Source organism: Mirounga angustirostris, unplaced genomic scaffold (assembly GCF_029215605.1).
Source record: "Mirounga angustirostris isolate CCGP_5_RB_7025 unplaced genomic scaffold, mMirAng1.0.hap1 SCAF_9, whole genome shotgun sequence".
NCBI classification, from domain to species: Eukaryota; Metazoa; Chordata; class Mammalia; order Carnivora; family Phocidae; genus Mirounga; species Mirounga angustirostris.
This window is the reverse complement of record NW_026991717.1, coordinates 132,708,835-132,733,945: the sequence shown is the minus strand read 5'-3', so window position 1 is coordinate 132,733,945 and position 25,111 is coordinate 132,708,835. Positions and strand designations below refer to the sequence as shown.

Genomic DNA, 25,111 nt, shown 5'->3' with positions numbered 1-25,111 from the left:
GATCCCAGGGTCCTGGGATCGAGCCCCGCATCGGGCTCCTTGCTCTGCGGGAAGCCTGCTTCTCCCTCTCCCACTCCCCCTGCTTGTGTTCCCTCTCTTGCTGTGTCTCTGTCAAATAAATAAGTAAAATCTTGGGTGCCTGGGTGGCTCAGTCGTTAAGTGTCTGCCTTCGGCTCAGGTCATGGTCCCAGGGTCCTGGGATCGAGCCCCACATCGGGCTCCCTGCTTGGCGGGAAGCCTGCTTCTCCCTCTCCCGCTCCCCCTGCTGGTGTTCCTGCTCTCGCTGTGTCTCTCTCTGTCAAATAAATAAATAAAATCTTAAAAAAAAAAAAAAGGCTCCAAAGCTTGAGCCTTTTCTTGCTCTTAAAGAAGGGGTCAGCAAAGTTTCTCTGGAATGGTCAGATAGTAAATGTTTCAGTCTTGACAGGTCACAAGGTCTCTGCCACAATGACTCCACAGCCATAGAAGAGAACATGGAGGGGGTGTGGCTGCGTTCCAATAAAACTTTATTTATAACATCAGGAGGTGGGCTAGATTTGGCCCTCTAGGCATCGTTTGGCTAATGTCAGCTCTAAAGGGCTCTGGCAAAATTCCTGAGGTGTTCTCAGGTTCAGGAGAAAAGGTTTTGTCTTGGGAAAGTCAAGCAACGCCAAGACTTTCCCAAAGCAGAGCACCAGAACTATGGGATTAATTCGCCAAACCCACACCCTCTTCGTGAAAGAGGAGGGCGTGGGAAAGCCAGAGGAGCTAGGAAGATAACAACTCTATTACGGAAATACACAGGCCTGTCACTCAATATTTGCCTACAACCTTCATTTTCATTAATGGTTTATCCTGTTAATTAAAACTTCACTCACTCACTCATTCTCAGGGGGCTACTATCTCTGCGAGAATCCTAGCTTTCGCTTTCTGAATTATCTCTTGCAAAGACTAATCCTTGGTGGGGCTTATAGAAGCAAATGGTGCTGGGTGGTTGGGGAACCTAATTAGAGGAAAATTTGCCGTGTCCCAAGTAGAAAAGCAAATCGCGAGCACTTTCGTTTCTCCACGCCACACAATAGGGCTGGCAAACTTTTTCTGCAAAGGGACAGACGGTAAATATTTTTGGCTCTGTGGACCACATCACTGCGTTACAACTACTTTGGGACTGAAGCACAAAAGCAGCCGCAGAGAACACAGAAATGATGGGGACGGCCGTGTTCCAATAAAACTTTATTTACAAACACCAGCAATGACTTCAGGCTGCACTTTGCTTACTGCTGACAGAGAAGAGCAACTTTTGCCTATAATTTAGGTTTGGACCCGCTATTTCTTTTTGAATTGGTATTTGAATTCCACCTTTTGTCCACCAAGGCTCATCTGAAGACAGGGAAATTTGAGAAGGAGTGCACCAAAGTTTTAAACTATAGTTATGTCAAGGTGGTGAGATTTGGGATGGGGGTGGGGGATCATGGGAATCATGACAGCAAGCACGCACAGAGCACTTCTTACATGTTTTGCAACATCTGGTGCACTTTACTCACACATTCACACCTGTTCACACATCTGGGAAAGATGCTGTCACTCCCTTTTTATGAAAGCAGAAAATGGGGCCCAGGAAGACTTGAAGTCCTGTCTTGGCTCTTGAGGTCACTTGCTGTGCAACACAGAGCCAGTCACCCGACATCTTTAAGATTCTGGGTTTTGGGCGGTTAAAACGGGTCTAGCGCCTGTTCTCCCAGGTACCGTCTTACGAGGATGGGACATCGTTGACACACTCCGGCTCAGCCGGGCTCTGCAGACACACTTCACCTGTATGTGGTGTAGGAACAGCCCATCCCACCCGGGCCACTTACACCGAGGATATGCAGCAGGACGGCTCCGTGTTGTCGCTCCTTGTTGGAGAACAGGTCTGAGGGGAACTCGTGAATCGCTGGAAGACAAGAGGACACGGCAGGGTGTGAGTTGTCAATGGGCCTCGTGATGGCCCCACCGGCAGCGTGAGTCCCCTGTGGACTGTAGAACTTGCTAGGCTTTGGACTTCCCTGGGAGGGGGCCGGCCAGCTACCACTCCGGAGCCCACGGCACGCCCAAGCTGTCCGGAAAACATCGCCGAGTACTGGATTATCCACAGACGTTCTAGAAACTTGGGGTTGATCAAATTTAACGTATCCCTTGCAATTTTTCTTAAAGTATCGAAACACTTCCTACCCACTAGGATGGCAGAGAGAAATAATAACAAATATTAGCAAGGGCATAGAGAGGTTGGAGTCCTCACAACTGGCCGGGGGGTGGGGGTGGGGGGGCACAGATGCTGTGGAAAGACAGTCTGGCAGTTCCTCAAAGGGTTAAACATCTAGTTACCACATGACACAGCAAGTCTAATCCCAAGTATCCGCCCAAGAGAAGTGAGAACATGTCCACACAAAGCTTGCACAGGGATGTTCATGGCAGTGTTATTCATAAGCGCCAAAATATGGAAACAACCCAAACATCCACCAATGAATGAGTGGATAAATAAAACGTGGTCTAGCCATACAAGGGAATATTTGGCCACACAAAGACAAAACACGGACACATGCTACAACACGGAGGAACCCTTGTGAAGGAAAACACGATGCTGAGAGGAACCCGTCACGCAGGGCCACATATTGTAAGATTCCATTAATATAAAATTCCAGAAGAGGCAAATCTAGAGAGATAGAGGTAGATTAGTGGTTGCCTAGGGCTGGAAGGCAGGATGGTTTGGGGGATAACAGTTAAAGGGTGCAGGGTTTCTTTCGGGGTTCATGAAATCGTTCTAAAATTGTGGTGATGTTTGCACAACTATGAACATGCTAAGAGCCGCCCAGTTATAAACCTTAAATAGGTGAATTGTATGGTATGTGAATTCTACCTCAATAAAGATGTTACTGGAGGAAAAAAAAAAAAGTAAAAAAATGTCAAAATACACCCAAGAGAGAAATCAGGGGATGGTTCCTCACTTTGTCAAAGGATTCTGATCACGTTCCCAGCAGAGAGTTGGGAGTCCCAAGTGGCTTCAGTGCCTACTTGGATCTATTACAAACGCAGTCCCTGTCGACAGTCCGGTTGAGGCTGGAGACGGTCAGTCCCACTCAGGAGGGCAGGTTCTCTGCAGTCACACTGCCACGAGGTTCAGATCCTGCCTCGAATGTTTGCAGCCGTGTCTACAAGGACAGTTCCTTAACCTCGGTGTACCTCAGTTTCATCATCAGCAAAATGGTGAGACTGACTAATAATATGCCTTACTTTTTAAAGCATTTCCAGCCTGTGGTGAATTTCAAACGTGCCCTCCTAGGATTCTGGGATAGGATTCCCTTGCCACTGCGAGGTCAGAATTGAGAAGCAGGCTCATCCCCTCACACCGGAGTCATTTCTGGACCCCTGTGTATCCCCCAGAGCTCAGGGACAGGTGTTCTCCGGCAAAGCACTTTCAGCTTCTCCCAGGCCCACCGGCCCCTCCTCTCAACCTCTCCTCCTGCCCATGATGGATCTGTCACTCCAGACGGGGAAGCCAAGATCCCCAAAGAGGTCAAGTGACATCGGCCGTGTTGGGGATGGCAGTGTTGGCACGAGGAGGAAAAACTCTTGTCCCCCAGCTGGGTGCACTCCCGTGGAACCACACACATAGGGAACACCACCAATGGGAGTGAGGCTCCAGGTGAGTTTTAGAGCCGGGCCCCAGGCTGAGACGCAGCAAGGTAGGGAATGAGGGCTGAGAGCACTGGTCCCCGTCCCCTTATCCGCTGGATCCCTCAGGCACCAAGTGTGCCACCACCAGCATTCCGCCATCTTGGGTCATCGAGTACCATGTCACAGTCCCTCCTTTGGCCCCAGGAAGGCCCCTATTGGGCTGTTACCACCCACCACTCCTGTTATGGGCTCTCATCATCCTGGACGATGGATGGCCCTGTGATGTGCAGGGCTTTCTGTATTAGGAATCAAACACTCAGCTTTGGGGGTATCACCCTTGACACTCCCGAGGGATCTGAGCAACTTCTTGGGCCTCAAAGTTCACAGGCAATGAAGGAACAATGCCTTCTCACTCCACTCCCCAATTCGAGATGAGTGATGGAGGAGTACTTTGTGAAGGTCATTTCTGCAAGTCCCCAGTTGGACGCTCCCACAGCCCCACATCTTCATCCCATCAGCTAGACTGGAAGCTTCTGGAAGGTGGGGATCCACACTGCCCTGTATTACATCCTCTGTGCCTTCACCAGGCCTGGCACACAGCGGGTGCCCAAAACACTGTAACAGTCAGTTGAACTAAAAAATGGTAAAATACAAATAAAAATACCCATCTGTATCTTCTCATCCTATCAGAATGCTCTCATTACCCTCATAAACCGCTTAAGCCCCTAGAATGACACCAGCTTCATGGTAGGTGCTGCATAAATGCTCGCAAAGAAACTTCCAGGGCAAAAAAATCCTTTTCTCTGTTAATACAATTTGGTCTTAAGCTCTGAAAGTGATGATTTCTCCCTTATGTGGAAAATCTTGTTTTTTAAGACCAGACTCTCCCGCAAGACCTAGAAAACATCAGCTCCCCAGACAACCAGAAAATGTTCCCACTTTAGAACAAGCAACCTTTAATGAAATATGGATTCTTTCACTTTTTTTTCCCCCCTGTAATCAAAATTCTTTCATAGAACCGCTGCTGGGTCATTTCAAGGGAGAGGGTCTGCTTCCAGGCCTGTCGGCTCAGAGATGGTCATTTTAAAGGGGGAGGTTCGGCATTCCTGTGGCCGGGGTCTTGTTTTTCCAGAACAAATTCAACAGTCTGGGGTATTTCAAGGCAGATCGATAGACGTTTCTGCCCTGAAAATTCGAGACCGTTCCTGATTCTCTGAGCCAGTGTGCTGAGAGCCGGTGATTTATTCAATCCTGGGAATTCTTTGAAAATTAGAATAAAGTAATGTGCCTTTCTGCTCTGAAGACGTATCACTGGGCTCCAGCAGGGGGGAGATAGGGATTATAAACGGCTTTGTCCTTGGTAGGGACAGGCTTCTACTGGTTCAGCCACAACACCTTGCTTGCTCTGCAACCCTGCATAGAACCCAGAGGGTGGCGGCGGGGAGGGCACGCCATCCAGGACTTAATTTTGCCAGCCAAGACAGAGTAATCAGCTGAGCTATCGCGGCTCATGACCCACTGCCCTCTGTACCCACCCAAGTCTTCTGGACTCGCAGGACCTTCGCAAGTCGCTTAACACCTCAGGGGCTGTTCCCTCACTTCTAAGTGGGGATCACTGCAGAGCCTACCCCCCGCCCCCCCCGAGGCTGCTGTAAGGGTTAAACGACGCACAGCACTCAGCCCCAGTTAGGTGGCTGTCACACAGGATGGTTAACTTCCAGACTCTATCTTTGACACAAGGCTGTCACCATTGCTCCAGGGGATGAGGCTTGGGTTTGCGAAAGCAGAAGGGAAGGCAAAACCAGCTTAGAGGGGACGAGCAGGGGAGGGCAAATGAGATCAGACCAGCCACATCAGGATCTGGATGCTGGGGCCGCTTAATCCCGGCTTCCTGAGAAAAACTCTCCTCCTGGGCTTGCTGGGATCAGGAGCCCCTGGGCCATGTTCAAGGCACAATGCTTGCACATCTGTGAGGGGCCGAGCCATCCCGTCTGCTGAAATCCCCACCAGGGAGGAGGGAGGAATCAAGGGGGCAGGCACACGCGGCTTTTGAGGTCACGCCTAAGCCTTTAAGCTACAGAAATCTGGCAGGGGTGGGTGTGGGGAAAGGGAAGGGATGTGTCTGCAGGTGGAGCCGAGCTGGGAAACCAAGGATGATCCCAGCACCCTGACACTGGGGGATGGGGGTGGGGAGAGCCTGGGGAAGAGGAGGGGAGGGAAAGCTGCCAAAGACCCAGCAGCCTCTGCCCACTTCCCTTTTAGGATTCTTTCCTTTGGACTTTGGTGCCCAGGACTGGCTTCTCCATTACTTGTGGTTCTGAACACACCCCTCTCCTTACACCTCAGATGTCGGCCTCCCTCCTTTCCCCCCACCTCCACTGTATGCAGGGCAGGTGGGAACTGTATGTGTGTGTGTGTGGGGGGGTCTTTCCCACCAGGTGCCTTCCTGAACATCAGAGGGGAAACTGTAAGGCCCCTGGGGACAAAAGCATCTGCAACCCCCCTCCCCACCATCAGCTACCCGGCTAACACCCTATAAACAAGACCCCCAGGCACACTTGACCTTTTTTGTTGACAAACTTACATGGATGATGCGATCGTATTTCAGAACCCCTGAGTCACTGTTGCCCTTTCAAGGCTTTGTACTTCTGCCAACATTGCTGCTCCTTTTCAAAATGTATTAATTTGTTCAACAAGTATTTGCTAATAGGTGTCGGACCTTCTGGGAAAGAGCAGACGGGATCCTGAGGCATCCGTGGGCTTGGCCGCTCCTCATCTTGGAGGGTGACTTGACTTTCAGAGAAAGCCAAAGTTATTCAGAAAGCAGCAGGATATCAAGATGGCAAGTACCCTGATCCTGAAAGCGTACAGATCGATACACATTTCTTGAGCATCACTGTGCGCCAGGCATAAGCATTAACTATGAGTCTAGCAGATGTGCCCATAAGGGGCTGGGGGCAGTAGGACAAATAAACAAATGACTGAGAGACAGTGAGAAGCTTGCAGGGATGGTGGGGAGTGAAACAAGCCAGGCGGGTTACTGACCCGAGGGGGCGTGAGCAGCAAGCCCATGGAGAGAGGGGCACCCACATCGAGGTTAAAGGCTGCGTTGCAAACTTTTCAAAGCCCTCCCGTCTGCCATATCGGTCTGCCACATTGGTCCCACAGCCCTGTTTTCTTGATGAGGAAATGGAGGATCTGAGAAGCTAGATTTGCCTACCATCACAGGTTTGGCACAAGTGAGGAGAGGAGGACCCAGGCGGGAACCCAATAAATACCAGGCTCTTTAGAGCATTTTACCCCTAACAGGTACAAATCGGGACCAATGTCTCCTTTACACAAGGACAGGCTCTGTATTCCTGAAGCTCTAAGGGCCAGGGCAAGAAGTTGTGCTCTTGAAAAGAGGACTGCACATGCATGCCATGGGCCAATTCTGCTGATAGTCCATGGCCTACCCATGCAGAGCAGAGGTCTTGTCCATTACTTCATGGCTCCGGGAAAACTTGTCACTCCTCTTCCTCAACCTACCTGAAACATTTAATAAAACTGGCCACTTCCCATTTATGGATGTAGGAACACATGAATGAATGAGTGAATGAATGAATGAATGATCGATCTATCCACCCACCCATTGAACCACGTTACATATAGAATTCATTCTTTGGGGGCATGGGTCTTGAGATCCACCCATCACATCCTGAGACAGCAGAGTTCCAGCGTCTCAAAAATTCCCTTGTGCTGACTTTTTGTAATCATCCCCACTCTGCACCCCAACTCCTGGCCACCACTGGTGTGTTTCCTTTCCCTACAGTTTGCCTTTCCCAGACGTCATATCAATGGAATCATTCAATATGCAGCCTTGCCTTCTGGTCTCTTTTGCCCCCTTTGGTCTGGCTTCTTTCACTTGACAAAATGCATTAGGATTCACCCACATAGCTGTGTGATCCCACCTCCACTTGATGTTCTCACTTAGCTTGACTCCCCCATTCTCCTCACTTGCCCAGTGGCCTTTAGGGGCCCCTCCCTCATGGAACCCCGAATACTGTGGTTCTCAGAGCTCTTCCCTGAGCCCTCTTCTCTCTCCATCTACGCACCTTCCCCACGTGATCTTGGCTTTGACTCCCTAATCTCTGCAGACTTCTCCCAAATCCCAATCTTTCCTGAGCTCAAGACCTAATACACCCAGGTACCAACTGAACGTCACACCTTCGCCGTCCTAGAAGTACCTAAAACCTGTCCCCAGTGAGTGGCCCACCATCCATGTTGGTCCGCATGAAAGAAATCCCAGTGTTGGTCCCTGGTGTTGGTCCCTCCTCCTCCCCCACGCTCTGTGATGGGTGGACAGGGCCAACTGGCACCCAGCTTCCAATTTAACTTTCTTCCACGAGCCTTCCCATCAGGGACACTAGTATAGTGCACAAGGCTGTGCACTGCACGGTCACACGTATCAGCTCTGTTCCTTGTTCTGTGGAGTCTGGACAATCTTGAAGCTGGGGTTCTGCATAAGAAGTAGGTTCTGCCAACCTAGGCGACTGGGAGGGAGGACAAGGGCAGAGGGGTTCTTCCTCCAGCAGCCCAGGTTCCAGAGATGCAAGTGTAGAGAGGCTCTCCTGGCAACAGCACCCTCTTCCTTATTCCTCCCAAGGTTGTCTTTGAATTTGATCTTCCCATTTCCAGCTCCTGTTCCTTTAGCCCTTCTTACAATTTCGTAAGCACATCGTTCCCTGAGTTAAATTCCTTTCTGTTTAAAATGCGGAGAAGGGCTTCTATTTCCTGCAGGGAACGCTGACCGCTACCCTCTGCCCGCCTTCAGCCAGCGCTCCACGGGGTCCGGGCAATCTCACTGCCCACGCGGCTTGCGCCTACCCACCTCTCCCGCTCCGCCTGCCTCCCCAGCTCGTGTCCTCTCTCTATCTGCCCCCTTCCGTGCTCCGCACGCAGCCAGACCAACTCCTCCACAGGCGCCGAGGGCTTGAAATCCTTCAACGGTTCCCAGCTGCGCTGAGGATAAATGCCCACCGGCCCGGGGTGGCCCCCCATCTCTCGTCTCCTCCTGTCGCCTGCCACCTGCCCTCTCATGCTGGCTCTGCTCGAGCCTGTGAGCTGCCGGGTTCTGGCACCAGGTGGGTGTTCAGGAAACATCTGTGGAGTGAATGAGTATTTGGCCTTCGACCTCCCTTTGGACACAAACCCACTAGAACGAGCTCTGCCCAAAGGATGCCCAAGAGACAGGCTGGCCGGCCCTGCTTCCTCAGCTCTGGCCTTCCAAGGTGCTGCCTGGATGCTGAGCCGTGACCTTTCCCAGAAGGAAAGGGTTTGACAGAGATGTGCCTCCATTAACGCTGATCTTTCTTCAACCTTTCAATTAGTTGACTCTCTTTATGGAATATAAACTGTGAAGTGAATTTTTCAAAACAGAAAAAAAAAATTGCCTCAAAACACGCCATTCTTTCTCTCTCTGCTTTCTACCTCGGTTAAAAATAGCCCCACGTTCTGAGCCCTGACGTTTATTCTGAAACGATGTAAGCTAGACTGTAAGGCTGGGGAAGTAATTTAAATAGCTTCAAACTTCCATCATTTCAACTTATGTGTTTTAGAAACCACCCGAGTGCCAGAAACCAAAAGCAAAAAAAAAAAATCGTGATTTCCCCCCCCAATTCTATGGTTTAAAATAACTTCGCGAAGAGTTTTATACCTTTCATGGGCAATAGCTGGAATGTCTAGGTTTTATACCATCACCCTCATGTCTCAACCAGGAGCAAAAATAATTAAATCATTGGCCTAACCAGCATGAAAAGGAGTTTAAAAATCCTATCTTTTTTTTTTTTTTTCCCAGCACATTCCAAAAGAGATTAAGCACCATGAAAAACAAAGATATGATTGGAAGATCCAGCAGTAGGACTGCTCTCTCCAGGAGCAACCACTGTGGGATTTTAGGGCTGGAAGAGGCTCCAGATGCTACCTGGCCCAGTGGTCCTGCACCCAGGACAGGGCATGGGCTTATCAAAATCATAGGGGCGACATCCTCTAAGCCAACACTGCCATCTCCACCTCCCTCCCTGGCCTGATGCTGAACATCTTTTTCCTGTCCATGAGAACCACTTAACCCCCCATTTTAAAGGGGAGAAAAGGACACTGAAGTGCAGAGACATCAAGTGCTTTTACTCAGCATCACAGCTACTTAGCAATAGAATTAATAACCCAAATGGACAAATGGACAATGGCCACACCATACAGGACAACAGAACTCTGACCCATGCATCCGGAAGCCCAGGAAGCCCAATCACAACTGGCCCACATGGTCAGAGCTTGGTCAGTGAGGGCCAGCTTCCCTACAGCTTGTCCCCACTTCCAACTCAAGACCAGCCAGAGAAAGCTAAATATGCTCCGTATAATGGGCTGAATAAAACCCATGTCCACCAAGAAACTTATTTAGAAATTAGATGAATGGATAAAGATGATGTGATACATATATATACACACAATGGGATACTACTCATCCATCGAAAAGAACGAAATCTTTCCATCTGCAATGACGTGGATGGAACTAGAGTGTCTTATGCTAAGTGAAACAAATCAGTCAGAGAAAGACAAATACCATATGATCTGACTCATATGTGGAATTTAAGAAACAAAGTCAGAGAGGGAGACAAACCATAAGAGACTCTTAACCACAGGAAACAAACTGAGGGGTACTGGAAAGGAGGGAGGTGGGGGCTGGGGTAACTGCGTGACAGGCATTAAGGAGGACGCATGATATGATGAGCAATGGGTGTTATATGCAACGGATGAATCACTGACCTCTACCTCTGAAACTAATAATACACTGTATGTTAATTAAATTGATTTTAAGTTAAAAAAAAAAAAAAAGAAATTAGGTACATGAGCCTGCTAGGGCTGCCACAACAAAATACCACAGACAAGGGAGCTTAAACAACAGAAATTTGTTTTCTCGCAGTTCCAGAGGCTGGGTGCCCAAGATCAAATTGCCCAAAGGGTTGGTGTCTGGTGAGGCCCCTCTTCCTGGCTTGGGAACAGCAGTCTTCGCGCCGAGTCCTCACGTGGCCTCCTGTGTGTGTGCAGAGACTGAGCTCTGCTATCCTGCCTGCTTCTAAGGGCTGGTCCCATTGGATTAGAGCCCCACCTATAACCTCATTTAGGCTGACTTACCTACCAAGGTGCTGTATCCAAATACTGTCACACTGGGGTTAGGGCTTCAACATATGGAGTAGGGGGTGGCGGGTGTGTGGGGGGGGACATCATTTTGTCTATAACCTAAGGTCTTTGCAGATGTAATTATTTAAATTAAAATGAGGTCATACTGGATTAGGGAGGTCCCTCAGTCCACTGACTGACGTCCTTATAAGAGGACAGGACACACGGAGACACCACGAAGGCTTGCGATAATGACCTCAGAGACTGCAGTGATGGGTCTACAAGCCGGGGAACGGCAAGGATCGCTGGCGCCCACCAGAAGCCAGAGCGGGGACAGCAAACAGAGTCTCCTCGGAGCCTCCAGGAGGCACCAACCCTGATACCCTTGATCTCAGACTTCTAGCTTCTGGAACCAGGAGAGAAAAATTTGTTGTTTTAAGTCACCCAGTTTGTGGTCATTTGTTACAACAGGCCTAGGAAACAAATATACTCCCCAAACCAATGGCGTGACATGCCCTGCTTCCAGTCAGCCTGCCGCTAGCTTCCCACACCAATCCTCTCCCACCGGGGCCCACCCCAAGTCTCCCGTTCTTGCTATGAATCTTCTCTCCTCCCCTACCTGCCTTTGCGTCTCTGCCAAAGACAAGCGATGGTAGCGGGCTCCCTTGCTGTGGTAAACTGAGTCAACATCGGGGATGTGTTCTCATTGGGTTGGCCTTCATTGATTTCCATGATTCCAATGGCCACTGGTTGTGTCTATGTGTCTATTTCTCCCACCCTAGCGTTGAGTGCTCTTGGTGTGCCGTGGGGTCAATTTGTTCATCCCGGTCCTGTCCCCACCTCTACCAGACGGCATCCAGCTACAGGACGGGACCAAGAATGCACACTATATACCTCCAGTGAATCAGTAACCAAGGTTCTTGATCACTGTAAAACAATCAAACTCTGAGCTGCTCACCAGGGGACACCACAGAGAGGCACTGAATTTATCAAAAGGACAGTGATTATTTCTACTTGGGAACAGAGATGTAACTTTTTGTTAGCATGATGTTTTATGTATAAACCCTAAATAGCAGACATATACAGGGCCTACTGTATACCAAGCACTCTAAGTACCTTACACATAGTGTTCTGTTTAATCCTTACAATGAGCCTGTGAAATATCATTAGTCCCATTTTACAGATGGGCAAACTAGGGCACAGAAAGGTTAAGGAAGTTGCCCAAGGACACAAAGCAAGCATCAGAGCCAAGACTGATACGTGGGTAATTCAGCTCTAAACAGCACTTGACTATATAGCAAGAGCCAGAAAAGGTTTCTTCTCTTTGACACAACTCATCATTTGGTTTGTGTTCTAAGTGTGCCACTCAACATATAAGGGGAAAACCAGAGAAGTGAAGAGTCCATTACCGCGAAAAACTGTAAGTCACTCATCATCCAGTAATAGGGAAATGGTTCTATGGTTGTGACACATTGCTCCAGTCCTTCTAGAAATGTTTACTGGCACCTACCATGTCCCAGCACTGTTCTGTGTCCTGGGAATATAGCCATGAACAAGACAGGCAAAGCCCCTGCCCTTGTGGCACATTTTAGGTCAAGTTGTCATTCAAAAAAAAAAAAAAAAACCTTGGATGTGGAAATAAATCTAATCATTAATGAAAACACACACAAAATCGCAGGTGGTTTGTTTGCAGCTACGAATAAATAAGCCAAAGAAAAGAACTGAAAAGAAATACACCAAAACGAATCCAGTGGATGCAGCAGGTGGAGGAATCCTAAATGGCTTTCTCTTGGATGGTCCCCTCCCCACCCCACCCCAACGTGACTTCCTCCTAATTATGCAAAGACCCTATTTCCAAATAAGGTCACATTCAGAGATACCAGGGATTAGGACCTCAACCTGTCTTTTGGGGGAACACAATCCAACCCACGACAGCGCTCATATTGTTGAGTTGATTAACTCTTGCTCTACGGAACACAGGCACAGAAAATAACTCCCCGTGAAAGAGCTCTTAAGAAGATGCAGCAATGGCCACAATGAAGTCTATTATATGCTCTGATTTTCCCAGGACCATCCTGATTCACATCTGCTGTCCAGAATGATTAACAGTGCCCCTTCACTCTCGAAAGTGTCCTACTCTGGATGATAAATTTCATGGCCACTCTGCTCATTAGGAGTTCAGTGACCTGGAGTAAAAATTAATACCAATTAGCCAAGAGAGTTCAAATTAATCTGTGCTGACATGCCAGGAAAGACCTCCATCATTTCCAACATGGACACTCGGTACATCCTTATCCTTGTCAGCTTCAATGAGGTTCAATGAGGTCAAGTTCAATGAGGTTAAGTGAATAGTTCCTAGGGAAAGGTAGATGCTGGAGTACCTCCCACCAAGGACACTCTGATCTAGGCAAGGATGGATGACTTGCCAAGAGTGAGTGGTCCACAGTCCCCACTAACCAGAAATGGACCTGGAGGAAGGTTGCAATGGCCCTCCCTTTACCTCTACCTGGTCCTGAGGTCACCGCAGAGCTGTATGAGGGATGGAATGGTTAATTTTGGCAACTTGGCTAGGCTATAGTGCCCAGTCATTTAATCAAACACAAATCTAAGTACTGCCATGAAGATATTTTGTGAATGTGCTTAACATCTACCTTCAACTGACTTTAAGTAAAGGAGATTGCCCTTAAGCACATCAGTGGGTGTCATCTAATCAGTTGAAGGCCTTTAGAGAAAAATTCTGCCTCAAGACTGATACATCAGCTCTTGCCTTGAGAGTTTCCAGCCCGCCTGGCCATCTTATAGATTTCAGACTTGCCAGTCCCTGTACTCACACGAACTATTTCCATGACATCAATCCCTTTATGGGTGTGTGTGTACACATGCCTCTTATTGGTTCTTTTTCTCTGGATAATTCTGACTGATACACTGGACCTTGGCCAACTGGGCTTGGGAAGTAGAGAATAAGGAGCCATTCCTGTCCCCTAGATGAAGGAGAAGTGAGAGCCCAGGCGACAGAGGGACGAGCACATAGAGTTCACAGAGGGACCTGCCAGGCTACTCTCACCATTTCATAACCTACCGCTGTGGGTCAGGGTCACCCCCTCAGCACTCTTACCCTGTCTCCCCACCCCAATCCCTGGGGTTCCCTGTTTGGCCATCTTTCTCTTTGGCACAATCCTGTCTCTCTCCCAAGTGGCCTCAAGGCAAGAAGTATCAGGCCAGAATTCAGCAGACAGGCACTGAGTTCATCAGTCCTGTTTGGTAAGGCACAGTGAGATCCTCCCAGAGAGAACAGAATGGCTTCTCCTTTCCTGAGAGAGGCATCGAAGGCAGTCCCCCAGCGAGCACTGGCTGAGGAAATGTGTGCTCCGTGTAAACATTTACACTTCTTTTTCCTTCTTTAATTCAAGTTAGTTAACATATAGTGTAGTACTGGTTTCAGGGGTAGAATTTAGTGATTTGTCACTTACATACAACACCCAGGGTTCATCCCAACAAGTGCCCTCCTTAATGCCTGTCACCCATTTAGCCCATTCCCCACCCATCAACCCTCAGGGTGTTCTCTATATTTAAGAGTCTCTTATGATTTGCCTCCTTCTCAGTTTATCTTACTTTTCTTTCCCTTCCCCTATGTTCATCTGTTTTGTTTCTTAAATTCCACATATGAGTGAAATTATACGGTATTTGTCTTTCTCTGACTTCCTTATTTCGCTTAGCATAATACCCTCTAGTTCTGTCCGTGTCGTTGCAAATGGCAAGATTTCCCTCTTTTTGATGGCTGAGTAACATTCCAGTGTGTGTGTATGTGTATCACATCTTCTTGGACATGTGGGCTTTTTCCATATTTTGGCTATTGTGGACATTGTTGCTATAAACATTGGGGTGCAATGTTGTATCCTTAGGGTGCATTTCTGTATCCTTAGGATAAATACCTAGTAGTGCAAATGCTGGGTCGTAGGGTAGTGATATTTTTAAATTTTTGAGGAACCTCCATACTGTTTTCCACACTGGCTGCACCAGCTGCATTCCCCCCAACAGTGCAAAAGTGCTCCCCTTTCTCCACATCCTCGCCAACATCTGTTGTTTCCTGAGTTGTTGATTTTAGCCACTCTGACCGGTGTGAGGTGGTATCTCACTGTGGTTTTGATTTGCATTTCCCTGATGATGATGAGTGATGCTGAGCATCTCTTCACGTGTCTGTTGGCCATCTGCTGTCTTCTTTGGAAAAGTATCTACTCATGTCTTCTGCCCATTTCTCACCTGGATTATTTGTTACACTTCTAATGAGACCATCTAGTTGCTATAGTTCAAGTGAGAGGGGAAAGCAAAATTACAGGGAGAAAGGAAGGAACTGGACATCTCATGTACTTCCAGGTGGGTCTCACATAGTAGGTGCTTAACTAAACAGTGGTTGAATGACTAGTAGGTATGCTTTGGCCATACAGCCCCACTTTCCTAAGATCTCAGAACAAAAACGTCTGCCTAATTCCTTCTAGGCTCTGTGCTTATTCTCATCCTTGGCTTCTGTCAAAACATTTCCAATAAAGAGTCACTAGGGTCTGAATTTTATTCTTGGCTTTCTTTTGTGAGCTTGTGGAAAATTACTTAGCTCCTTAGTTTCCACAAAACACTGAGGTTTGAGGAAGCTCTTAGCTTGAATGAGAGACTCCTCCGAATCACAAAAGAAAAATCTCTCCTTTGATGTTTTCCCAGGCCCATCCCTCCCTCTTCAAAACATCAACACAAATCAAGGTTCAGGAGGCAGTAAACAATCGGACAATGTGCTCTGCACTGGGAGCCCAGAAAGTTCAGCACTGGCCTCAGTTCATGCAGCCACTAACTTTGACAGACCTGACCTCAGTTTCCTCCTCAGTAAGAGGAGAGCTAAGGTCATCAGAGCCATGGACCATGATCGTTTCTCAGCTCAGTGTCACACGTGTTGAGTCCCCTTGCTGTAGAGGGCCCCGCACGAGGCAGGAAGGAAGCAAATCCTTAATCCAGGGAAACAAGGGTTCGCTTTCCCGCCAGCCCCTCTCTTCCTCCGCTTACCTGCCCAACACTGCAGACTTTTACCACATCTTGTGTCTAGGTTGAAAAGCTAGACATGGTGACGCTACGCAAGTCACTGAGCTTCTTCACTTCTCACCTGCCATGCCCTGCCACAGACAGACAGACAGACACACACACACACACACACACACACATACACACAGCACTTCCATTTCCCAGAAAGGATGGCAGGATTTCTCTACATCTCCATAGAGTTCAAGGCTTCGAATTTAGAATCCACACAGTCCTCAACTGCATCTCTCGCCATCGCAAGCCCAGGCTGGGCCACAGGATGAAAGGCAGGGACTTGAGCTTCCAGGTTGACCACCCAACATGGGAAGAAGCCTCTCTAGATGGTGGGCCAGAACTGGGAATGTATGCAGCCTGTTTGCAGGAAGAGGAGCGCCGAGGAGTGCTTCAGCTCGGGCTCTGGAGACGGTCAGGGAGGGGAACAACTTACGAGATGGCAAGGGGCAAAGTGGACTCCAGCCCTTCCTCAGGAGAATTCTGAGGAATGCCATCTCCACAGAGCTGTGTTATCTGGGAAGCAGCCAATGAACTTGTCTCCACACGAGGTGAGCATCACCTTTCAAGGGGAGTCTGATCAGCAACCTCCTGTGCGCTTTTCAGAAGGTCAGTCACAGCACGTGATGAATAAACGTCCTACCAAGGGCCTATGGGCGACAAAATCCCAGCACACGGTGAATTCTGCAGGAGCAGAGAATATTCTCTGACACATTAGCGTTTTTGTTTTTGGGGAGTAGATACCCAGTAGTGGAATTACTAGATCATATGGTAATTCTGTTTTTAATTTTTTGAGGGACCCCCACACTGTCTTCACAGTGGCTACACCAGTTTGCATTCCCACCCACAGCGCACGAGGGTTCCTTTTTCTCCTCATCCTCGCCAACGCTAGTTCTGTCTTGCTAGCCATTCTGACAGGTGTGAGGTGAGATCTCACTGTGGGTTTGAGTTGCATTTCCCTGATGATGAGTGATGTTGAGCATCTTTTCGCGTGTCTGTTGGCCATCTATATGTCTTCGGAAAAAAATGTCTATTTAGGTTGCCTACCCATTTTTAATTGGATTATTTGGGTTTTTTTGGTGTTGAATTATATAAGTTCTTTATAAATGTTGCATATTAACCCTTTATTGGATATACCATTGGCAAGTATCTTCTCCCATTCCACAGGTTGTGTTTTCATTTTATTGGTGGTTTCCTTCACTGTGCAAAAGCTTTTTATTTTGATGTAGTTCCAATAATTTATTTTTGCTTTTGTTTCCCTTGCCTCAGAAGACGTATCTAGAAAAATGCCAGCAGCCCCCCCATTTTTACTGATTTTCTTCCCTAGGTTAGTGTTTTTCAACCTGGACACTACTGGCCGTGGGGCTATAGAATTCTTTGTTTAGGGGGGCTGTCTTGCACATTGTAGGGTGTTCAGCATCCCTGGCCTCTACCCATTAGATGCCAGGAGCACCCCTGCCCCCAGTTTTGCCAACCAAAAATGTCTCCAGAGGTCACCTAGGCAGGGTAACTGGAGAGACACTATCTCCCCCAGCTGATAACCACTTCCCCAGATGACCACTTCCTGTACTTTCTGTGGTAAAAAAAAAAAACCTCGTTGCTTTATTTGACTGACCCTCTTGTAAATGGTAGAAAAAGGAGTCCCTAGAAAAATGACCACGTACTCGGCTGTCACAATGTTAAATTGCTTAAAAGTGTTCAAATGCTTATTTTCACTCTGTTCCGCTCCTGTCACAGATGGGTAACAGAAGTTCCCAGACCACATTCCAGAAGGTATGATGCTAAGTGAAATGAGTCAGACCCAGAAAGACAAATGCTATATGATTTCACTTGTCAGTGGAATCTAAAAACAAAACAAAGGAACAAACAAAAAGCAGATAAATACAGAGATCCGGTGGTTGCCAGAGGGGAAGGTGGTAGGGGGATGGGTGAAGGGGATTGGGGGGTACGGGCTTCGAGTCGTGGAAGTGAATAAGCCACAGGGATGAAAGCACAGCACAGGGAACGTGGATGGAGGTACTGTCACGGCCTTGTATGGTGGCAGATGGGAGCTGCCCTTGTGAGCACAGCCAAACGCAGAGAGTTACGCACAGAATCGCTGAATCACTATGTCATACCCCTGAAGCTAATATAACGTTGTGTGTCAACTCTACTTCAGTTAAAAAAAAAAAGTGGTAGCTGCTACCTTTGTCCACTGAACGCAGACGCCTGCCTCACTCTGTCTCCTTGTCATTAAGAGCTGCCCACTCTCTGCCTCTCACACATGGCATCTATACCAGCTCCCATGCTGCTAAATCACAGGTCCTCCCCACTCCCAAAACTCCCCGCCCAAACTGGGCAGCAAGAACATGCCAGAAAGCTCTGAATCTCACCCCTTCCCCCTTGCCCCACCTTCTCTTTCTAGTCTCATTAAGTCAACTCAAATCCACACTTTTAAATAGTGGCACATCTCTTGCCTATTTCTACCCATGGATGGTACAGAATGAACCTCGCTGCTCATTCTCCTACCGCGGAGTACTTTTATTCTCTCAGCTGCGGTGCTCCTACGTGTGGGTTCCAGTGCAGCTAGGGGGTCTGTCCCTGGAACAGAAACTGCTCCCAGCCCAGATTCTGCCTTTCGAATCCTTTGGACCAGGGCAGAGCGTGTGTGCCATCCCCCAGGAGGATTTGCGCTAGGGGCTGCAAGGGGGTAAGGATAAGGCAGAGCACAGACGGGGAGTCGATGGTGGCTGTAATGTGACAAATGCCACGGGGAGGAGTTTAAACAGAGCTTCAGTGGAACACAGAAGAAGGAACAACGAACTCTAACTCAGAAAAGGTGACTCAGGGAAGAGCCCGAGGCGGGAGAGCTGAACTCTGGAGGATTTCCATGGACGCCCCAGGAAAGGGGAGAGAGGCTTTCTAGGCTAAGGAATGAACTTGGTTGCTGAGGCGGGAAGGGGGAGGGAGCCCAGGAGGCTGGGAATTCTGTGCCATCGGGACCCAGGTGTTCCGGAAGGTGAGGGAAGTGACAATGGGAAGAGATACTGGGACATGGGGTTGAACCAGATCACAGGACCTGGAGTGCCGGGATGGGAACCTAGCTGTGTCTCAACAACACCAGGGAATACTAGATTTCATAAGCTCAGGAATGACAAGGATTAGAGTATTTTAAACCAAAAACTGGCAAACTGATTTCTGTACAGGGCCAGATAGTATATATTTTCGGCTTTGTGGGCCATATGGTCTGTGTTGCAACTACTCAACTCTGCTGCCATGGAGCAGAAACCACCGTACATGATACACAAACAAATGAGCATGGCTGTGTTCCAATAAAACTTTATTTATGTTCACTGAAATTTGAATATCACGTAATTTTCATATACCCCAAACTATTATTATTTGTACTTTTTCTCCAGCCATTAAAAATGTAGACGCCATTTTAAGCTTGTGGGCCACCTACAAATAGGCGATGAGCTGGATTTGGCCCATGGGCCGTGGTTTGCCGATTCGTGTTTTAGAAACATCACTCAGGGGGTGGGGAGCGACAGGGACCTCAAGCAGAAGCTGTTGGGGTAACAAGGGGATGGCAAGAGAGGGACAGCCTGGGCTGCAGTGTGGAGGGCTGAGGGGCACCTACGATGTCCGGCTAGAGTGATGGGAGAGCACTATGATGCCATCAATCTAGATGGGTGACAACATGGGGACGGCATGGGTCAGAAAGGCTTGTGGCTGTGGCCACACATCCAGGCCCAAGAGGACAGAAGTGTCTGGCCCAAATGCTGATCAGCCGATCTCAGAGACTGCCCGGTCATACCAGAGTCGGTTACTCAGAGTACTGGGGCAGCTGATCAAGATGACATCTGTTGTTCGCCTGGTTCTCCCTGGGGGACCGTCCCCTCCCTTGTTCTTGTCCCTAAGATTTGAGTGGGGCTGGTTCTACCCCAGGGCCGAAGGGTTGGTTCAGAGATAAGAGAATGGTCCCATGAGAGTCACTCTCAGGAATTTGGGAAAAGGAAAGGCTTTCTTTCTGCTGAACCTGAAAGTGGTAAAAATGCAGGCCAGGACTTCCCAGGGACTCCATGTAGAGAGATTTGCTGTGAAGGAAGCCACCATGGAAGGAGTCAATCCTGCTGTCACTGACGGAGCCCTAGACCCAGCCATACCTAAAGCTAGCTCAGACCTCCCAGTTCAGGAGCCAATCATGCCAGTCCAGGCTGGGTTTTGGTCACTTGTAGCCAAAGTCCTAAAACATCTCGCTGCTGTTAGAATGAAACCCCAGAGGGCAGAGGTCTTGATCTTGGAATCGTGTGTGACAAAGTGCCTGAGAGGATTGACAAGTGACCTTATCCAAAGCACTTGCATCTGTTGTATTTATCACTAGACGTGCCTTTATACACAGTAGGCGCTCAATAGTTGCTGGTGTAAGAATGAAGGCACACAATCCCAGGGCACCAGATACACTGAGCCAGCGGAAACTCTGAGAAGAAACGTCAGCAGGCCGTGTGGATTTCTTTTCCTTCTCCACGGGCTGAGGGTTCAGAGAACCCATGAGCTTCAGGGACCTGGTTCTACCTCATACAACCAACCAAGACAGGCCCAGCTGGGAGAGAAGAGGCTCAGGGGGCGCCAGCTCTAAATGCATGCCGGGTAAGCGCCTATATGAAAGAAGGGAATTACCCGGTCTCAGGAAAGGGGCAGGCCTCCAGCTGGGCATGGAGAATGTTGGCTGTGAGTAGCAGCTCACCGGGCAAGGAGGGAACATGGGTGCCTAGAGCTCTGTGAAGCAACTCAACACCGATCCCAAGGCCAGAGGTGGGGACATGGGTGGACAGCTGGGGAAGCCAGGCCTGTGCCCCCCTACCCCCCTGCAGAGGCTCCAGAATACTCAACTATGAATGTCCATGAAATACGTGTGTGGAGAAGCTGATTAACGGGGATGGCAGGGAGGAAACAAAAGAGCACTGTACAGTGAGCCTACACAGAGTCCCAGTCCTGACACTCATCGAATGCATGACCTTCGGCAAGTCAGTTCCACCCTCTGGGACCCAATTCCCTCAGCTGTACATGAGAGAGCTGGACCAGAGAAGTGCTTCTCCGGCAGAGGGGACAACTCAGAGTTTGTCTAAGAGGCGTTTATAAACCCACAAGTGAACGCGGGATGAACACGCCTCCCACGTGCGCCAGCAGGAGCGTGTGGATACTTGCTGTTGCATGCCTAATATTTTCCAAATCGAAGTACTAAACTCACAATCACTTGACACTGTTTTCTCAGCATATAGCCCACTATGTCCAGATGACATGCGCCCCCACCTCCCGCAGAGGCGCATGGCAAGGACCTTCACTGCTTTCAAATTCTTGCTCCACCCCTTACTGGTGGCTTGGCTTTGGCAAGCAAGGTTCTTATCCTTGCAATGTCTCGGTTTCCTATTTGCAAACCAGGCATAGTATTAGCCCCTACCTCTCAGACTCATCCAGAGGACAGAGGGATAGGATGTATGTAAAGGTGTGGAAGAGACCCAGCGGACAGTGAGGGTTCAGTCCACGTTCGCTAGTCCACGCAGTCAGCGATACCAAAAAAGGACACTTTCTAGTGGGTGTCCATGGAATTTTTCCTTTAAAAAGCTGCCCTTATAAAACGAACCCGTGCTGTCACAAGTCAGGAGAGGGGTTCCCTTTTGGGGGGAGGGGGTGGGATGACTGGAAGGGGATCAGGGGGCCTATCTGGGGCTGGTAATAGTCTGTCTTGATCAAAGTTGTTGGTGACGTGGGTATGTTCGGTTTGTGAAAATCTATGAAGTGCACTTTCCTGGATGTATGTTATCCTTCAATAAAAAGTTCTAAAACCAAGGCACTCTCAAACAAAAAAGATGAATGTTGGCGGCAACCGTGTGCTCCCTCTAAGAGCACTGAATGCATTTCCATCTCCCATCCCTTGCTCCTCCACCATATCTGTGCCTCACAGCCGCAAACGGCCTCCAGCTTTGTCTGGCTCTGCACAAAACAGGCTGGCTGGGAGAGCGAGCCAGCAACCCCTCCACCCCACTCCCCACCTCCAGGTCCATTCCTCCATCCTGTTGTTCAGCATCGCCTCCTCCTGGAGCTGCTGACGTCAGCTTGCTGGACCTCTCCAAGTCATAATGACCCAGAGCAGCTGAATCACTGAGATGGGAAGGGCCCAGGGGACCTGCCTCTACCCAGCATTGGACGAGGCGCTCTTCTCCACAAGCCGTCCTGACCCAGCCCCACCTCTGCCTGCAGCAACCCCAGTCAAAGCCCGACTCACCCCCCTTCACCCCAAGACTCAGCCAGATGGCTCTAGGGCCAGAATTTCTTTACCTACCGCTTCTTGTCTCTCAGAAAACTCCAGCCCCTTATCTGTCTGTTCAGTCCTGACAATAGTGACTTGTAATTCACAGATACTGGAATCAAAGTTCCCTGCCCTCTCACACTGAGGAAAAGGCATGCATACATCTATGCTAACTAAATTTTCCCGCAAGAGAGCTACCCATAGAACAGGCATATCTTGACCTGCTTCGGGACTAGGAAGAGGAAAACAAATCGTGATTAACACCAGCAGAGAAGTAAAGGAACCAACCTTTGTTAGTCATGATCTTAATTCCTAATTACCACCTGAAGGGGAGGTCTCATTGCCCCCATCTGGCAGATGAGAAGACTGAGGCCCAGGAAGGCTAAGGACTTGTCTGAAGCCATCCCGCCCATAAGCAGGAAAGCCAAAGCTCATCCTGAGCTAGATGGGCCTGGCTCCAGAGCCTAGGGTTTTTCCACCTTGGCTCACTTCTCATAGCCACCATCTTAAAACAAAGGCTTCCAAGGTAACACAAACTCACACCTTTGCAGAGATCCAGAGAGCTTTAGCCCCGTTCCAGGCCCCAGCTCCCCTGACCTTCCCCACCCGCCTGTGCTCATCCGCAACCTATGTTTCCAACACACAGGCACTTACGGCTTGCTATTCTGGAAATCAAGTAAATAATGAGGCAAGCCACTTCCTTAAACAAATAAACCCAGAAGACTCAATGGAACCACAACAGATACAAGAACAGATTCGAATCCCAGGTCGATTTAGTCACCCCCTTTTTTTAATTCCATCCAGACTCATCCCCCCTGGCAGATGTGAAAGACACACACACACAAACCACAGGAGTGTCCCATGACAATTCAGCACTTTGGTTCATACGAAATCGTTTCTAGCTGAATCCACGCTAGGAACAAGCCGGCCACCCCAACAGGCATGTACATACAATCCCCGTGCATCGGCTGATTCTGATTGCCTGCAAACTGGGGTGAGGCCCGTGCTAAAAACTCCTGGCTCTCCATCTTGCCACTCAAGAGTTGATGGAAAAGCTTCCGACTGAATGTTCAGACTTACCTCTCTGCTATAAACACAGTTCCTAAGCCCTATTCTTAAATCCTGTTATTTCTCTGGAGGGGATCCGACCTCTAAGTGAAGGGCTAACTGATCTACCCGGCCTGCCTGGCTGGACCCATACCATGCCTGGGTTATTGCAGAAACTTCTGCAACAAACAGCTGATTTTAGGGCACAGAGAGGTTATGTAACTTGCCCACAGTCACACAGCAAGTGACAAAGCAGGGGTTTGTACCCAGAGAGTTAGCACTTCACTGCTACACTATATTCCTCGCTTCTCAAGGAGGACAAGCACAGGACACAGCACCGGAGACAGGACTGGGTTTTTGTTTACTTCTGTTTAAATTTACACAACTTGCTCTTTTCTAACAGTCACTGAACCGAGGCTCTGGCAAACCTAGAGATCAAAGCTTATTCAAACATCTTTTTTTAAAAAATGCAATTATTTCAGAGAAAAGGAGCTGTCAGTCAACTACACAGTAGTATAAATTAGCCCCAGCAGGTTTACCTCTCAATACTAAGCATCAAGCAGCACTGAAGGAATGAGTAGTTTGGCTGAAAGAGAACCTAGGTACGTAATGTAGGAACAGAGCATATGTGGAGGGGGTAGGGGTGTGGTGCCCAAATGGAAATTTTTAGCAGAGTCTGCAGAGAAGAGCATTAGAAGGATGTAGAAAAAAGGAGGAAGAGATGAGAGAAGATGGCTCCTTCGAAATGTGGCTAAAGGCCGGCCCTCATCGCATCCAGAACAACTGGGGGCAATTCTCCCTGATGTATAAGGTCCAGGTTCCAAAACCTCAAACCCCGGCCAGTACTCTTTGGGCTTTCCATAGTCTGCTGTTTTGAACCAACTCACTGGGGGGCGGGGGGCGGTTGGGGGAGGAGAAGGGCTAACTTCTCACACCTGCCTGCTGACCGAGACAGCAGGGGGCTTCCAAAAGATTCTGCTTCCTTCCCAGGACAGAGCAGCTCCTGTTGTAGAGAAATAGCTGCCCACCAGAGGACTTCCTTAGCCAGGCCACAAGGGCCATGTGTCCCTTCTTCCCCAAAGAGCTTCAGAAACAGGTATGTCTTCCCGACCCTCCGTCACCTTTCACGGGGCCCCCAGGGGCTACCTGCTGATGGCGGCAGAGCAGGAAGGAGCCTGGGTCCCTGGGTCACCAGTTGGGCAGCTTCCCTGCTGAACATACACACTGGCTTGTGGTGGGAATCAAAAGTGAACTTGTACTGGGTGAAGCTACTGAGATTTGAGGGTTTCTCTGTTACTTTTGTGATCGTTATCCCAACTAGCCTCCAAAAGATTCACATTTTCTTTTTTTTTTTTTTAAAGATTTTATTGATTTATTTGAGAGAGAGAGAATGAGATACAGAGGGCAGGAGAGGGAGGAGGGTCAGAGGGAGAAGCAGACTCCCTGCTGAGCAGGGAGCCCGATGCGGGACTCGATCCTGGGACTCCAGGATCATGATCTGAGCCGAAGGCAGTCGCTTAACCAACTGAGCCACCCAGGAGCCCAAGATTCACATTTTCTGATTTTTCAAGCATCCCTCTACATTGTCTGGTTGAGATTTTAGATCACAGGACAGAGACCCTGCTAGGAGATGTGAAGGATCAGGGACACTCTTTGGGGTTGTCACCAAAGAGATACCCCTGGACAAGGAAAAAGTTTAGACCATGAATATAAAACTCAGTATATGTCAGGACCATCACAATTAGGGAGTGGCCATACTAAATTATGATTACATTTAGCACTCAATAATTCTGCCTGCCTCGTGGAGGTATTTTTAGAAGCCAGGGTAACCAATGTTATGTCTTGCTTTTGACATATGGTTTACTTATTCTAGCGAACATTAATCTTGTTCAGCTTTGCCCTTGTCCCTTGAAA

General features: G+C 48.8%; 1 protein-coding gene across 2 annotated transcripts in view; it reads right to left on the bottom strand.

Annotated features, from left to right (window-relative positions):
* SLC24A4 (solute carrier family 24 member 4) overlaps positions 1–25,111 on the bottom strand; it is a 166,088-nt gene that overhangs the window by 58,650 nt on the left and 82,327 nt on the right. For both annotated transcript variants that reach the window (XM_064571500.1, XM_064571501.1), the window contains exon 3: positions 1,836–1,912. In XM_064571500.1, coding sequence (XP_064427570.1) covers positions 1,836–1,912 — 77 coding nt within the window. The remainder of the gene's footprint in view (positions 1–1,835; positions 1,913–25,111) is intronic.